The 18,314-nt window shown below is 47.7% G+C and overlaps 1 protein-coding gene across 1 annotated transcript in view; it reads left to right on the top strand.

Annotated features, from left to right (window-relative positions):
- The window catches only part of LOC140387707 (serine/threonine-protein kinase 33-like), a 144,941-nt gene that overhangs the window by 119,779 nt on the left and 6,848 nt on the right, over positions 1-18,314 (top strand). Inside the window, exons 10-11 of the mRNA XM_072470881.1 lie at positions 4,725-4,810; positions 5,923-6,117. Coding sequence (XP_072326982.1) covers positions 4,725-4,810; positions 5,923-6,117 — 281 coding nt within the window. The remainder of the gene's footprint in view (positions 1-4,724; positions 4,811-5,922; positions 6,118-18,314) is intronic.

Raw genomic sequence — 18,314 nt, 5'->3', positions numbered from 1 at the left:
AAGATGACCGTGAAACCATTGTCGATTGTCATAAAAACCCATCTAGTTCGTTAATGTCTTTTAGGGAACGAAATCTGTCGTCCTCACCTGGTCTGGCCTACATTTGACTCCAGGCCCACAGCAATGTGGTTGATTCTCAAATGCCCTCAGGGAGGGGCAATAACTGCAGGCCAGTCAACAACCGCCACATCCCATGAACGAATAAAAAAAAAAAATACCCGTTTGATACCCATTTTGAAAACCGGCTCCAGGGGCCGCATAGATGCGCTTTGCGGGCTGCATCCGGCCCTCAGGCCATATTTTGGATAGACATGCGGTAAAGGCCTCAGATCGATGGCTATTTATATTCTTAAACTTCGCTGAACTGCGGGAACCTCCATTTTGAGATAACCTTGCTTCATCACCTCTTCTTGTTGGGCAACTGGCCGTTCACACTTTCCGACTCTGGTTTGGGCTTCAGCCTCGGGAACTGGCCCACGATCCTTAATCAGACGGTTAGCACAGAAGCAGCCTGCTCATTGGCCACCTCCCACCAAATTGCATCATAGGGTGCACCTCCAACCTGTCTGGGTTTGGGACCCAGAAATGATCCTGACCTCCAAAATGTTTCTCAGCACTTAACATTCCCCCATTGTGCTTACTTGATGTGCTATCAATGAACACAAGACGAGTAGTGAACGTAACTGAGGCTTTAATAAGCTAAACAGAAAGCCTCCTGGCCTCTGATCCCGAACTGGGGCAGAGGCGGAGATCAGCCACCTTTATACCGAGCCCGAGGGGAGGCTGAGCCATCAGGCAGTGGTTTACCACATTACATGTAATACAGTAGCAGTTTACCACAATACACATTACTGTATCAGCATACTAACTTTTGTGACTCATACACAAGAACATCTGGATCCCTCTGCACTTGTTCTCCATTTTGCTTTTTATTCTTCCTGCTAAAGTGAACAATTTCACATTTTCCCCACATTATATTCCATCTGCCAGAGTTTTGCCCACTCAACCTATCTATAAACATGTGTCATCTGCAAATTTAGCTCCAATGCCTTCACTCTCTTCCCAAGTAATTGAAATGAATTGTAAAATGTTAAGGCCTCAGCACAGACCCCTCATGACTTCATTGGAGACAGTTCAGAGGAGGTTTACTAGATTTGTACCTAGAATGAGCAGGTTGGGTTATGAGGAAAGGGTGGACAGACTGAGTTTGTTTCCACTGGAGTTTAGAAGAGCAAGGGGTGACTTGATTGAAGTGTATAAGATCCTGAACAGTCTTGGCAAGGTGGACATGGAAACGATGTTTCCTCTTGTAGGCGAGTCCAAAACTAGGGGATCCGTTTTTGAATCATGACATGGATGAGCATTTTTTTTCTGAGCATTGTGCAACTTTGGAACTCTTTGCCACAGAAGGCAGTGGAGGCGGGATCACATGTTTTTAAGGGGGAGGTGGAGAGATTCTTGTTCGGCAAGGGAATCAGAGGTTATCAGGGTTAGATGGGAATGTGGAATTCAAAACATTAACAGACATTACTAAAAGGAGGAGCAGGCTAAAGGGGTTGAATGGCCCACTTCTCCTCCCATTTTGGATGTTTGTAGAAACTGAAAGAAAAGATGGCACGCTAATGTCTGCAAAATTCCTCTCCCAGGGCAGGACATCACTAGATGGGACAGGGATGGAGCTAGGACACCAGGGGGATAAATCCAAGACCTATATTCCCATCTAGCAATGTTTTCCACATAGGAAGCCTTATTTACCCTGTTAGCTATAGAAATGGAAGGATCATCTCCAGGAATAGCTTGTATTTCCAGAGATCAGTCTGATTGGTTACTACATTATAATTGTATGCATGTATCATGTATATTTGTGAGGTTTTATCGGATTAACTTACAAAAAAATAACAATGTCCCAAGCTGCTTAAGACTGGAAATATAAATCTCTCGGGAGGTGATAAAACATAAAAATCCAGCTCAGTTATGAGACATAAAGATTGGAAAAGTCCTCTGGCAATAACAACTAGTTTAGAAGCCCACTCTGCCCCTGATTAACGTTACCAGCAAGTCCAACCAGGTACAGGTCCAGATCTCGCCTGGAGAAATTAATCAGTCTGCAGCCCGTTTCACGTGTCCACTATATGGAGGAAGGGTCTGACATCCAACCTAATTCTGCCTTTATTTAACTCTAGATTGAGAGCCCTGGTCCTCCCTAACCTATACAGGTGAAACAAATTGTCCAGCCAATTCATCCTGTCCCCTTCATCCTCTTGTAAATTTTGATTAGCAAGCTGTAAACTGTGATCAATGATTTAAAATATTGATAACCAGTCCATTCAGCCTATTTTGATAATTAATATGTCAAATTGGGATTTAGTTTTGTGCCTTTCTTCTCCGAAGCCTCAACAATATTCCCACGCTGTGAGGAGAACAAATCTGGACATAGTGCTCTAACTGAGGCCTAACAAGGACAAAATAATATTACTTATTTTGTTGTGAACTGCCCTGTAACTACCCATTACATGTTTTACACCCGGGATCATCTATTCTATTCATATCACTCATTTAATGCCCATTCAAATTGTATTGTTTCCTTCTTATTGCTGGTGTAGATGAAAAACTGTTCATACCCTCTCGTTTCAGATGAGCTCTTTCTCATTTGAGCGGCCCGGTAGCACAAGTGGATAGCACCCTGGCTTCACAGCTCCAGGGTCCCAGGTTTGATTCCCCGCTGGGTCACTGTCTGTGCGGAGTCTGCACGTTCGCCCCGTGTCTGCGTGGGTTTCCTCCCACAGTCCAAAGACGTGCAGGTTAGGTGGATTGGGCATGATAAATTGCCCTTAGTGACCAAAAAGGTTAGGAGGGGTTATTGGGTTACAGGGATAGGGTGGACGTGAGGGCTTAAGTGGGTCGGTGCAGACTCAATGGTGTACTGTATGTTCTATGTTGTTCTATGTTCATACCTCCCTGCTGAAATATTCTCCCAATTTCAGATTTTTTTCCAGGAAGTTGAGCAAAAATTATTGAAAAAGATTATTGCCAGCTGTCTACGGCCAAAGAATTAGTACAAACTTTTCCAACCTACTAGACCTGTAGTTTAGGTGACTAAAGTACAATATATGTCACATAAAGATGCAGAAAATTAAATATGAGGCAAACAACTTCAAATATGCTCACAGGCAAAATATGATCGCAAATAAAGGCAAAATGGTGGAAATGCTCATTAGATAAGGCAACATATATGGAGAGAGAAATGGCGTTAATGTTTCAAACTGATGACCTTTCATTCGAATATAGTTGTGTCAAAAGAAGAGTGAACCAAAACTTGAGATAAATCATCTTTCAAGTTTTGCACAATAAATTTATGAGTTCAAGTAATAATTTCTGACATTAATTGTACGAGATTGTCTACTCCTTGTGCTACTGCTTTCATTTCAGGTTCATTTTTATTAAAACATTCATGTTCGTGGGAGAAAGAGTCAAGGGGTCGCAAAGTTTCTACACTGTCCCTCAGACTTGCCAGCTTGGTTCAGTTTGTGGCATCTCATCCGGACATTTGTAGGCTCAAGGTCCACTCCAGGGCCACAGGGCATAATCTAGGCTGACATTTCAGTGCCCCATTGTCAGAAGTGTGGGCGTTTTGAGGAGACATTAAATAGAGATCCTGACTGGTGCTCAAGATACAAAAGAACCCTGTGGTAATATATGAAAAAAGGCAGGATAATCTTCCGGTGTCTTGGGTCACATTTTCCTTCAATAGCTGAAAATCAGGCCAATTGGTCATTAATGTAGTTTCACTCGCTGTCGGATCCCATGTACATTTTCAGGACAAATCAGTTTTCTTGATTGGCAGCCCATTCAACACCTTAAAGGCCCACTTCCTCCACCACCGTGACCCACAGGGTGCACCTTCAGCATCTTTCCAGGACTTCCTCAACTGCGCCTCCCAATCCCAAAACATCCATCATCAACATCAGTCACCATGCTGATTCAGACATATATTACTGTTCCTTCAATGTTGCTGGGTCAAAATTCTTTACTTTTTTTGGGCACAGCCTCGCATGCGTGGTAACTTCAAAAGTCAACCTGTGCGGGGTCTTTCGTGTTACAGGGAACACACCCCTGCCTCGCGTTACTGTGGGAACACCTTCAGCACATGTACTGCAGCAGTCCAAGGAGGCCACTTACCAACCTCTAAAGGGCAATGGGCAATTAATGCTGGCCTTGCCAACAACGTCAACATCTCATGAGTTAACAGAAGTTAACTGCTGTGCTCGTCTATGTGCCAACACTGATTGCAACTTCAAATGAATTCATTGGGTCACTTTGGGGGGGGCCTTGATGATGTCATAGCTGCTACACAAACGCCAATCTTTTCTTGAATGGATTGGTAGTAGACAGAAAGTACCCTTGTTCAAAGATAAAACATATCCCTGAATGATTCATTCAAGAAGAGACTGACTCTCCATGCTTCCTAAAGCATGCTAGATGTCAAACTTATTGACCATAAAATGCGGGTTGTTAGTTGAAGATGTACCAAGAGACGAACAGTCCCTACTGCTGGATCTCCTGTGAGCCAAATTTAGCCATACGATACCAAGCAATCAGCTCGAAAATTTACTTATTGCAATGCAACTGTTACACATGACTGAATTTTATCAGTGTACAGGAGTGTCTCTCAGAATACCATACAATGGGCGTATTGCGTCATGTTTTGCATCTCTTTTTAACAGCTCGTGGTGTGTTAAAAAGCCTCTTAATAGTAGATCCAGCCCACAGAATGACAGCCAGTGAATTGCTAAATCACCGCTGGATAACTGTGAGTAATTATTAATAAATTACTTTGAAATACGAGACTTACCACAGCGAACAAACAGTGTACTTACTATCGAACCTCATGCATTCATTTAGGGTCTCTTTGTTATGCTGCATTTGTTCTTGCAAGTTTTTGGTTCCATTTTGAAAGTCGGCAGTTTAAATTTGGATTCCCACCTTGTAGGCAAAAACATTTGAATGCACACATAGCCCTAGCCATGGGGGAATTGAGGCAAATACATCAGTTGTATGTGGTAAATACACTTAACTGGCAGGTTGTAACTGGACCAAGTTAAACTCCCATGTTTTTAATGGGTACCTCAGTTTTGGGAGCTGAAGATACTGCCCATGCCTCACACAAACCATGGGTAAGAGGATCAAAATGAAGCTGTATGTTTTAATTTTCACAAAAAAGACATTGGATTGGTGCCCTTCCATGTAACAGCCCGAGGACTGGCCTGTCATAATACGTCTGGGGAGAAACCGTTGTTGCTTAACAAAATCATTCAAATAAGTTTTTTTCCACATGGATCCAAAGCATTTGAAGTTTATTAAATACCCAAAACATTGTTTGGGCAAAGAGCTGAAGTGCTATATGATATCATTTTAAAGAACTGTGTTGCCTAACGCACAGCTGCCATTGAATTTGCAAGCTTTTTGAAATTTGTAGAGAAATAAATCCATTTTTACAAGCGATGGTCCTTGAGGTGAATGAACTCCTCCTGCTCCTGGGTCAGAAGAGTGGTTATCACTGCTGCCTCACAGAGCCAGAGACCGGGTTTGATTCAGATCTTGGGTGACGGTCGCTGTAGCGTTTGCATGTTCTCCCTGTGTCTGCGTGGGTTTCTTCCGGGTGATCCGGTTTCCTCCCACAGTCCAAAGATGTGCAGGTTAGGTGGATTGACCATGATAAATTTCCCCTAGGTGGGATTACGGGGATAGGGTGGGGCAGTGGTCCTAGGTAGGGTGCTCTTTCAGAAGGTTGGTGCAGACTTGATGGGCCAAATGGCCTTCTTCTGCACTGTAGGGAGTCTACACGTCACATTCCTGCTTTCTCTGGCAGTACTGCCATATTCAAGAGAACTTTGCTCAGAGTGTAATTTTGTGCGTTTTCAGGGAGATACCAGTCAGAAAAAACAGCCTACAAATGTGTTGGAAATGATGAAACAATGGAAACTTGGCATCAATAGTGACAATGAGGAGGACGTGGTAAAAGAGAATGGGGTGAGTGAAGATAACAACCTGGCCCATTCAGAAACAGACCCGAAGACCGACTTCAACTCCAACAAAGTACCTCCGCCTACTGCAAAGGTATTTATCTTGAAACAACTTGAAGTAATCACTTACATTTCCATAGGCCTGAATCCATTCTCATGGAAACATGTCACAAATTGAACAAATTGGAAGAGTAGAGACACACAAAGCAGGGCTTACTGCACCCAGGAAGACTTCACAAACATTAGCAAGGTGAATGGCTAGACACAATGCCAGAATTGAGAAGTTTTGGATGAGGGGAGAGATTTGAGAAAATGGGCTTTATTCATCCTGTTCAAAATCACCAGGGTTTTGGCAAGGTAAACAAGGAAAAGGTATTCCTGCTAACTAACAAGTCTGTAGAGGACATTAATTCAACACGAGAACAAATGGGAGGACATTTTAACTTTTGTTGCTTTGCAGAAAATGTTTGATAGTGAACCAGAAATCTGGTTTGCAATTTTCCATTGAAGTCGATTGGACCAAAGAAAGACTTATATATTTTTTTTATAGAGGCCAGAACATTCCAGCCGTTCATGCCACCGGGATCTTCCGATCCCGCTGCCACCACACCCCTGCCGCAGTTTTCCTGGTGGCGAGGGGCGCATTCAACAGGAATCCCTGTTGACAACAGTGGGACCAGAAGATCCCGCCACAGGCCAATGGCAGGCTGCCTGCGTTTCGAGGCAGGTTGCGTGAAAATTACCACCCCAAGTCCTTCATGGTCTCAAGATTGTCAAAGTACTTTGCAGCCAATTATGTATTTTTGATGTGGAGTTACTGATGGGATGTAGAAATGAGGCAGCCATTTTACACACAGCAAGCTCCCCCCAGCAATGTGATAATCATCTGATGCTGATTGAAGGGAAAATATTGGTCAAGACAGAGGATAGGTCTCGTGCTCTTCTTTGAAATTGTGGTATGGGATCTTTCACACCCACCCAAGCAGACAGATGGGACCTTGGTTTAACGTCTCATCTGAAAGACGGTACCTCAGACAGTACAGCACTCCTGAATACTGCACCCGATTGTCAGCCTTGATTTTTTGCTGAAATCACTGGTGTGGGTCTGCAACCCACAATCCTGTGACTCAAGGGGAGACAGTACTACCAACTGAAGGGTCAATCAGAACTATCACGCTCATATTGAATGACAGAGCGGGCTCGAAGAGGCAAATGGCCTACTCTTGTTCTTATTTCCTATGTGTGGTAGTCACCATTGTTGTATTATATTGTATGTACTGCACTGCATACGAGGGTATTACGGTAAGGACCCTGTACTACAGGTACGGGGGTAGATTCCTGCCTGCTGGCTCCGCCCAGTAGGCGGAGTATAAATGTGTGTGCTCTCCGAACTGCAGCCATTTCGGCAGCAGCTGTAGGAGGCCACATATCTCTGTGTAATAAAGCCTCGATTACTCTCTACTCTCGTCTCGTCGCAATTGATAGTGCATCAATTTATTACACAGAGATTTTACAAAGATGGATCTCCGCATCAAGCCGGATCGCCTGTAGCTGCATCCTCAAATAGACAATGCCAAAAAAGGACTTCGCGCATTGGCTAGCTTGCTTTGAAGCAGACATCGGATCTGCTACAGACCTAATCCCAGAAGCACAGAAGCTCCAGAATCTGTACACGCGGCTGAGCTCCGATGTCTTTCCCATCATCCAGGACTCGCCTACCTCCGCAGAGGCCATGGCGCTACTGAAGAAGAACTACGCTCAGCCGACCAACAAGATCTACACCAGGCACCTCCTGTCCACACGGCACCAACTTCCCTGTGAGTCTGTGGAAGATTTCTGGCGTGGCCTGCTCGCCCTGGTGAGAGACTGTGATTGCCAGGCTGTTTTGGCCGCTGAACATTCTAACCTGCTAATGAAAGACGCGTTCATTACGGGCATAGGGTCGGTCTACATCCGCCAGCGCCTCTTAGAAGGGGCTACGCCTGGCCTCGCGGCGACCAAGAAACTAGCACTCTCGCTCACAGTCGCCTCACACAACGTACAGGCGTATGCCCTGACCGCACGGCCCACCCCTCCTGGGCATCGTGGACCCCGCCAGCGGCCACCCCATCGTGGACCCGATCAGCAACCGCCCCCAGCCAACCCCACGCCTGCGCCGCACGGTGGCCAACCAACCCCGGGGGACCCAAGTGCTACTTCTGCGGACAGACAAAACACCACCGGCAGCGCTGCCCGGCGCGGAGCTCTGCAAGGTCTGTGGCAAGAAAGGACATTTCGCTGCAGTGTGCCAGGCCTGCTCAAGCACCGCTATTGTCCCTGCAACCCCGCGTGCGGACAGTGGGTGCCATCTTCCTCGCCTCAGACCACGTGCGGCCCGTGGGCGCCGCCATCTTGCTTGCCTCATAACCAATGGGCAGAGTCATATTGCCTGCCCCAAGACACGTGCGGCCCGAGGACGCCGCCATCTTGCCTGCCTCAGGACACGTGCGGCCTGTGGGCGCTGCCATCGTCCCCGCATCAGGACCCCTGCTCGTCGGGCCGCTCATCGCCTGCAGCCGCCGCCGACCAGCCGCGTCCCTCCTCCGTCACGATATACCAGTCCCGACCGCACAACCTCGCGACCGCGTCGACAAAGGTGAAGGTCGACTGGCATGAGATACCCTGCCTTCTGGACTCCGGGAGCACTGAGAGCTTCATCCAACCCGATATGGTAAGGCGCTGCTCCCTCGCGGGACACCCCATTAACCAAAGAATCTCCCTGGCCTCCGGATCCTACTCCGTGGCGATCCGGGGGTACTGCATCACCACCCTCACCATCCAGGGCGTAGAGTTCAGCGGCTTCCGGCTCTACATCCTACCCAACCTCTGCGCTGCCTTGCTACTCGGCCTGGACTTCCAGTGCAACCTCCAGACCCTAACCTTGAAATTTGGCGGGCCCCTACCATCCCTTACTGTATGTGGCCTCTCGACCCTGTTGATCGACCCGCCTTCTCTGTTTGCAAACCTCACCCCGGATTGCAAACCTGCCACCAGGAGCAGACGGTACAGCGCCCAGGACAGGACCTTCATCAGGTCTGAAGTCCAGCGGCTGCTGCGGGAAGGTATCATCGAGGCCAGCAACTACCCCTGGAGAGCCCAAGTGGTAGTGGTGAAAACGGGGGAGAAAAACAGGATGGTCGTTGACTACACTCAGACCATCAATCGGTACACGCAGCTCGACGCGTACCCCCTTCCACGCATATCTGATATGGTCAATCAGATTGCACAGTACCGGGTCTTCTCGACAGTGGCCCTGAAATCTGCTTACCACCAGCTCCCCATTCGCAAGGCGGACCGCCTGTACACCGCGTTTGAAGCGGACGGCCGCCTTTACCGTTTCCTTAGGGTTCCCTTCGGCGTCACTAACGGGGTCTCGGTCTTCCAACGGGAGATGGACCAAATGGTTGACCAGTACGGACTGCAGGCCACTTTCCCGTACCTGGATAACGTCACCATCTGTGGCCATGACCAGCAGGACCACGACGCTAACCTTTCCCAATTTCTCCACACCGCCAAACTCTTCAACCTAACCTACAACAAGGAGAAGTGTGTGTTCATCACGAACCGATTAGCCATCCTCGGCTATGTGGTTCAGAATGGAGTCCTAGGGCCCGACCCCGATCGCATGCCCCCCTCATGGCTCTCCCCCTTCCCCATTGCCCCAAGGCCCTCAAACGATGCCTTGGGTTCTTTTCGTACTACGCCCAGTGGTCCCTAACTATGCAGACAAGGCCCGCCCACTCATCCACTCCACCGGTTTCCCACTGACGGCCGAGGCTCACCAGGCCTTCAACCTTATCAAGGCCGACATCGCCAAGGCCGCGATGCACGCAGTCGACGAGATGCTCCCCTTCCAAGTCGAGAGCGATGCATCAGACTTCGCTCTGGCCGCCACCCTCAACCAGGCAGGCAGGCCCGTGGCATTCTTTTCCCGCACTCCTCCGTCGAAAAGGAGGCCCAAGCTATCGTTGAAGCTGTGCAGCACTGGAGGCATTACCTGGCCGGCAGGAGATTCACTCTCCTCACAGACTAACGGTCGGTAGCCTTCATGTTTAACAACATACAGCGGGGTAAGATCAAAAACGATAAGATCTTGCGGTGGAGGATCGAGCTCTCCACCTTTAATTATGAGATTTTGTATCGCCCCGGTAAGCTCAACGAGCCCCCCGATGCCCTGTCCCGAGGTACATGTGCCAGCGCACAAGTGGACCGACTCCGGACCCTGCACGATGATCTCTGACACCCAGGGGTCACCCGCTTTTATCACTTCATTAAGGCCTGCAATCTGCCCTACTCCATCGAGGAAGTCAGGGCTGTCACCAGAGACTGCCATGTCTGCGCAGAGTGTAAACCACACTTCTACCGGCCAGACCGTGTGCGCCTGGTGAAGGCCTCCCGCCCCTTTCAACGCCTCAGCGTGGACTTCAAAGGGCCCCTCCCCTCCACCGACCGCAACACGTATTTTCTCAATGTGGTCGACGAATATTCCATATTCCCCCTCGCCATCCCATGCCCCGATATGATGTCTGCCACCGTCATCAAAGCCCTCAACACTATCTTCGCTCTGTTCGGTTTCCCCGGCTCCGTCCACAGTGACCGGGGATCCTCATTTATGAGCGATGAGCTACGCCAGTACCTCCTCAACAGGGGCATTGCCTCAAGCAGGACGACCAGCTACAATTCCCGGGGACACAGGCAGGTGGAGCGGGAGCATGGGACGGTCTGGAGGGCCGTGCAGCTGGCCCTACGGTCCAGATATCTCCCGGCCTCCCGCTGGCAGGAGGTCCTCCCCGACGCACTTCACTCCATTCGGTTGCTCCTGTGCACGGCGACTAACGAAACCCCTCATGAACGTCTCTTTGCCTTTCCCAGGAAGTCCACCTCCGGGGTTTCGCTCCCAACATGGCTGGCAGCTCCAGAACCCGTTCTCCTCCGCAAGCACGTGCGGCTCCACAAGGCGGACCCGTTGGTTGAGAGGGTACTGCTACTCCACGCAAACTCGCAATACACTTACGTAGCGTACCCCGACGGCCACCAAGACACAGTCTCCCTCAGGGACCTGGCACCAGCTGGGACCCCCCCCATCCCTCTGCCCCGGCGCCATCCTCCCTACCCCCAGCGCACCCCACCACAGCCCCCACTCCAGGACAATCCGTCCTCCCCTTTCCCCACCCGGGGATGAAGAGGATGTCGACATGCTCCCGGAGTCATCGACGACCGAGCCGACGCCTGACTCGCCACCAGCTCTGCGGCGCTCTCAACAACGGATCAAGGTGCCCGACCGTCTAAATTTGTAACCTTCTCTGAAATTTTAATGACAACCTGTATGTAAATAGTTTTCCACCCCCCCCTGCTGGACTCATTTTTAACAGGGGGTGAATGTGGTAGTCACCACTGTTGTATTACATTGTATATACTGCACTGCATACGAGGGTATTACGGTAAGGCCCCTGTACTACAGGTACAGGGGTAGATCCCTGCCTGCTGGCTCCGCCCAGTAGACGGAGTATAAATGTGTGCGCTCTCCGAACTGCAGTCATTTCGGCAGCTGGTGTAGGAGGCCACACATCTCTGTGTAATAAAGCCTTGATTACTCTCTACTCTCGTCTCGTCGTAATTGATAGTGCATCACTATGTAACTCGGGCGAATAGGTGCCCTTAAGGTACTTGCTAAGCCGGAGGAGGAACGCATAAAAGGTTTTGCTGGCTAGATGAAAATTGTAGAAATCACAGGTGTAGGAGGCCACGCCAGGAGCACCAGGCATACTGAAAAGTAAGGTGTCAACCTGGTGAAGCTACAACACAGGACTACTTGTGTGCCAAACAGAAGCAGCAAGTGATAGACAGAGCCATGCAATCCAACAACCAATGGATCAGAACTAAGCTCTGAAGTCCTGCCACATCCAGCCGTGAAGGTGGTGGACAATTTAAAACTCACTGGAGATGGTGGCTCCACAAATATCCCCATCGTCAGTGATGGAGGAGCCCAGCATATCAGTGCAAAAAAAACAAGGCTGAAGCATTCACAATACTCTTCAGCCAGAAGTGCTGAGCGGATGATCCATATCGGTCTCCTCCGGAGGTTCCCAGTATCTCAGATGCCAGTCTTCTGCTAATTCGATTCACCCCACGTGATATCAAGAAACAGCTGAAGGCACTGGTTACTGCAAAGGCTCTGAGAGTATTCTGGCAATAGTACTGAAGGCTTATTCTCCAGAACTTGCCGCGCTCCTAGACCAGCTGTTCCAGTACAGCTAAAACACTGGCATCTACCCAACAATGTGGAAAATTTCCCAGGTATGTTCTGTATACAAAAAGGACAAACCCAACCCGGTCAATTACCACCCCATCACTCCACTCTCAATCATCAGTAAAGTGATAGAATCAGTCATCAACAGTGCTGTTGAGCGGCACCTACTTAGCAATAACCTGCTCACAGATGCTTAGTTTGGGTTCCGCCAGGGTCACTCAGCTTCTGACCTCATTGCAGCCTTGGTTCAAACATGGACAAAAGAGCTGAACTCCAGAGGTGAAGTAAGAGTGACTACACTTGACTTCAAGGGAGAATCTGATCAAGTATGGCATTGGAGCCCTGACAAAATTAGCTTTAGTTGGAATCAGGGGAGAAACTTTCCCCTGGTTGGAGTCATACCCAGTACAAAGGAAGATGGTTGTGGGTGCTTGAGGTCAGTCATCTCAGTCCCGGGATATCACTGCAGGAGTTCCTCAGGATAGTGTCCTAGGCCCGACCATCTTCAGCTGTTTCATCAATGACCTTCATTCAAACATAAGGTCAGATCTAGGGATGTTCGCTGCTGATTGCACAATGTTCAGCACCATTCGTGACCCTTCAGACACTGAAGCAGTCCACATTCAAATACAGAAAGACGTGGACAATATCCAGGCTTGGGCTGACGAGTGGCAAGTAAAAGTCGAGCCAGACAAGTGCCAGGCAATGAGCATCTCCAATAAGAAACAATCAAAACATTACCCCATGATATTCAATGGCATTACCATCTCTGAATACCCCACCATCAACATCCTGGATGTTACCATTGACCAGAAACTGAACTGGCCACATAAATACTGTGGCTACAAGAGCAGGTCAGAGGCTAGGAATAGAAGGCGTTTGATAAGGTGCCGCACGGAAGGTTAATTCACAAGGTTAGATCACATGGGATTAGGGATAATTAATTAGCTTGGATAGAAGACTGGCTGACGGACAGAAGGCACAGAATCAGGATAAATGGGTTGTTTTCTGGATGGCGAGATGTAACTAGTGGGGTGCCACAGGGTTCGGTTCTTGGGCTCGAACAATTTACAATCTATATGAACGACTTGGATAAAGGGGTGGAAGGTTCGATAGCCAAATTTGCAGATGATACACAAATAGGTGGGACAGTAAGTTGTAATGAGGAAATAAGAACCGTACAAATGGATATAGGTAGGTTAGGAGAGTGGGGCCAAAATATGGCAGATGGAGTTTAATGTGGATAAGTGTGAGATCATGCATTTTGGTCGGAAAAATGGGAAGGCAACTTATTATCTAAATGAGGAGAGACTTTGGGGTGCTCTGTGTAGAGGGATCTGGGGGTCCTTGTTCATGATTTACAGAAATGCAGGTACAGCAGAAATAAAGAAAGCGAATGGAATGTTGGCATTTATAGCTAAAGGAATAGAGTATAAAGAGAAGGAAGTGTTGTTGCAACTATGCAAGGCATTGGTGAGACCGCACCTGGAGTACTGTGCACAGTTTTGGTCCCCTTATTTGAGGAAAGATGTTATGGCATTGGAGGCAGTTCAGAGGAGGTTCACAAGGTTGATTCCAGAGATGAGGGGTTTGTCCTATAAAGAGAGATTGAACAGATTAGGCCTCTCCTCTCTAGAGTTTAGAAGAATGAGGGGAGATCAAATTGAGGTGTACAAGATGATAAAAGGTATTGACAAAGTAGACGTGGAGTGGATGCATCCGCTTGTGGGGCATTCTAGAACAAGAGGTCATAGCCTTAGGATAAGAGGTAGCAAATTTAAAACAGAGTTGAGGAGAAGCTACTTCTCCCAAAGGATTGTGAATCTGGGGAATGCCCCGGAGTGCAGTGGATGCTCCGACAGTGAGTAAATTTAAGGAGGAGTCAGACAGATTTTTAATTGGTAATGGGTCGAAGAGTTATAGAGAACGGGCAGGACGGTGGAGTTTGGCCAGGCTGTGATCAGCCATGATCAAATGGCGGAGCAGACTCGAAGGGCCAAATGGCCTAATTCTATATAGAATGAACTTATGAATGCTGTGGCGAGTAACTCACATTCTGAGTGCTCAAAACGTTGGGCTGACGAGTGGCATGTAAAAGTCACGCCACACAAGTGCCAGGCAATGAGCATCTCCAATAAGAAATAATCAAAACATTACCCCATGATATTCAATGGCATTACCATCTCTGAATACCCCACCATCAACATCCTGGATCCACCATCTACAGCCTGGATCCACCACCTACAAGGCACAAGTCAGGAGTGTGATGTAGTACTCCCCACTTGCCTGGATGAGTTGCAGCTCCAACAACACTCAAGAAGTGTAACACCATTCAGGACAAAGCAGCTTGCTTGATTGGCACCGTGTCCACAAACATTCCCTCCGTCCACCACCACCGCACAGTGGCAGCCATGTGTACCATCTACAAGACGCACTGCAAGAACTCACCAAAGCTCCTTAGGCAGCACCTCCCAATCTCACAACCGCTACCATCTAGGACCATGTCAGCAGATATATGGGAGATTCACCATCTGGAGGTTCCTGTCCAAGTCACACACCAGCCTGACTTGGAAATATATCGCCGTTCCTTTACTATCGCTGGGTCAAAGTCCTGGAATCCCCTCCCTAACCCACAACACTGTTGGTGTACCTACATAACATGGACTGTAGCAGTTTAAGAAGGCAGCTCACCATCACCTTCTGAAGGCCAATGAGGGATGGGCAATAAATGCTGGCCTAGCCAGCGGTACCCACATCCCGCTAATATGAATTTAAAATAAAGGACTCTTCAGATTGATTTTGTCGGAATTGGGCTGAATAATCTCTGCTATGCACTCCAGGTCAAAGTAGTGACGATGACAAGACTTGCTCCAAAAATAGAGAATCCTTCACTCTTGCGCTCTATGTTGAATTTAATTGCAATGCTCTTAGTATCTTAGTATCTTCAACATGTCTGTTCAGCGTGAGCCTCCGACATAGCTGTTCCTTCAAGCGATAATTCTTTTGTGAATTGATGTCACCTTGCGGATGCAATTATAACCCCATTGAGAACCCAATTGTTCTACTGAACACCACAACCAAAATACTGCAGATACTGGGACTCGGAAAAAAAAACGGCGAATGAGGGAATGACTCAGCAAGCTTGGCGTTTGGTCAGTTTGGATGAACAGTCTTTAACCTGATCCATTTCTCTCCTCGTGGATGACACCAGACCTGCTGAATATTGCCACCATTTTCTCTCACTGGGCAGAATTCTCATATTTTAGCTTAAGAGTCAACACAGGCGGGAAGCGCCCGGTGCAGCCTGCCAGCACCACTGACGACTTTTCCTGACAAACCTCTCGACACTTCGGCAAAATAAAATCAAGGAGGCGCTTTCCCTCGAGTCTCTCAATGAGTCCACCCTGCCAGCAACCTCACTCTTGACAGATCAGGGCGCCCTTTTTTTTAAAGGATGTCCCGGCATCAGGATAAAATAGAATGCGGGAACCCCCCCCCCCCCATGAGGGAACCACCCCCATGAGAGAACCCCCCCCGCCCCCCCCAGCACCTTCTCACCGTCCCTCCCCAGCACTGCCCACTGGCACTGCCTGGGGATGATCCTCTCCCCGCTGGGGACTGTACTTATCTGTGCGCTCCAAGCGGATTCTGTTCGCCAGTTCCCCAGTTTTATTGAACCGATTGCAAACCCCACCGAACTGACGTCGTGCTGCCGGGTGGGGGAAGACTTTCCTATGTGAAGGAATGTTACAGTGGGGAGGCCCACTAATTATATTGAATGTATTCAAATGGGGTTCCCATCATTGTGTGCCGGGATCCCTGTTACGTCACGGCGGGGGGGAACAAGCGAGTTGGGAAATCCCACCGGCGTGCAAGCAGTTTTGGGACTCTCCGCCATTCTTGCCCGCCTAAAAACGGGTAGGAATAAAAGATTTGAGATGATTTGAACAGTTATCGCAGCCCCTCACAATCAATTTGGTCTTGTTCATAGACTACAAACAAAATCTAACCGAGAGGATCTGCCCTCAGTAATCAGGAGTGAGCAGCTGGAACTGATGGCCTTTTCGGTGCTTCAACTTCAACAAATTTCACTTCAAATACACCCCATTTCATCATCTCAAACTGAATATTAAGTTTGGATTTCCTTTGCTCTATTTGCTGCGGTGTGTACTATTTGTTGAGAAATTTTGCAGTGTTGGGGGTGGAGTGAGCAGGGTTGTGGGGTGGGGTGAGGGTGAAAGGTAATCAGGGTGTAGGCAGGAATGTGGGGCTTGAGGTTCCAATCAGACCGGGCATGTTTTTATTGAATGGCTGAGAATGCTCGAGGGGCCTACTTCTGCTTCTAATTCGTATGTTTGCTGTCTTGGTGTCCTATTTTCACGAGAGGAATGGTTCAGCTGGGCTTTTATTTATTTCTATTGAGCTTTTTTTTTTTAAGACTCTCATTTCTCAGTCAGACATGTCGGAAGCTTCATCTCATTGATCTGAAAACAGTCAGGACAAGTTCCACTGGCAAACTAAATCCTGACTGATAATTCACATGGATCGAGAATATGAAAGAGACTGATAATTAGCAAAAAAGACCAATAATTAGTATAAAGGGGCCAATTATAAATTCACATAAAGGCGGATGTATAGATTCAAATATTCTTGGCAACTATTACTTCGTACAAATATGATGTGGAGATGCAGGCATTGGACTGGGGTGAATACAGTAAGAAGTCTTACAACACAAGGTTAAAGTCCAACAGGTTTGTTTCAAATCACTAGATTTCGGAGCACTGCTCCTTCCTCAGGTGAATTAGGCATTCACCTGAGGAAGGAGCAGTGCTCCGAAAGCTAGTGATTTGAAACAAACCTGTTGGACTTTTAACCTGGTGTTGGTTGTAAGACTTCTTACTTCATACAAATAGATACTAGTGCAGCTCGATAACTTTGGTGTTAAACATTAGTTTGGTTTCCACTGGGTGAGATGGTAAGACTCGCATATCCCAGCCGCTTCTTCCAATCCTTAAGAGATGGAATAAGCTGGTGGACTGGACTTCAAATATTCACAGACTTACCTGGCTGGTTCCTCGGTATTCTTTCTCCCTGGGAACTGACAGCTTCTGAAGACAACGGTGAATAAATTAACAGAGAATAAAAGCTTTCTTTTCATGAACAGGTTCAGAATTTTTTTTTTTTAAGAAACATTAAAATTGTTGCTGCAACTTCAAAATTCAATTTATAGTTTGTCACCGATATTTAAACCAATGATTATCGATTAGTAGAAACAGAGATCAAAATTAGGGTGGAGTCTGCGCTGTTGTTTCATTTTAATTTCAATTTGTTATCTGTGCAGGAACAACAAGGTAATTTAAAATTTAACAACTGTTAATTCTCTGTAAATGACCTATATGTAAATATAACTTTGGGGACACCTTCCTGCAAAGAGCATTATAGTTTAAGTTCTTTATTTCCACATCCATAGCCTGTGATGCTCCCCCAAGTGCCAATCTGTAAACTAAGGTTGCTGGCCAATATTGGACAAGCGAACTAGCCTGTAGATTGGGATGGTGGATTCGCAAGGTAAAGGTCACGAGTTCCAATTCAATATACTTGAGGTGGGTTAGCAACAGAAAATACTTATTGACAAAGCTGACAGACTGTTGCAAAATATCCAACAGGTTCAGTAATATCCCAGAGGAAAGAAAGCTGCCAAACTTACTCGAGTAGGCCTTATAGACTTATAGAATTTACAGTGCAGAAGGAGGCCATTCGGCCCATCGAGTCTGCACCGGCTCTTGGAAAGAGCACCCTACCCAAGGTCAACACCTCCACCCTATCCCCATAATCCAGTAACCCCACCCAACACTAAGGGCAATTTATCATGGCCAATCCACCTAACCTGCACATCTTTGGACTGTGGGAGGAAACCGGAGCACCCGGAGGAAACCCACGCACACACGGGGAGGATGTGCAGACTCCGCACAGACAGTGACCCAAGTCGGAATCGAACCTGG

Source organism: Scyliorhinus torazame, chromosome 13, assembly GCF_047496885.1.
Source record: "Scyliorhinus torazame isolate Kashiwa2021f chromosome 13, sScyTor2.1, whole genome shotgun sequence".
In the NCBI taxonomy this organism is placed as follows: domain Eukaryota; kingdom Metazoa; phylum Chordata; class Chondrichthyes; order Carcharhiniformes; family Scyliorhinidae; genus Scyliorhinus; species Scyliorhinus torazame.
This window is presented reverse-complemented; position numbering and strand designations above follow the sequence as displayed.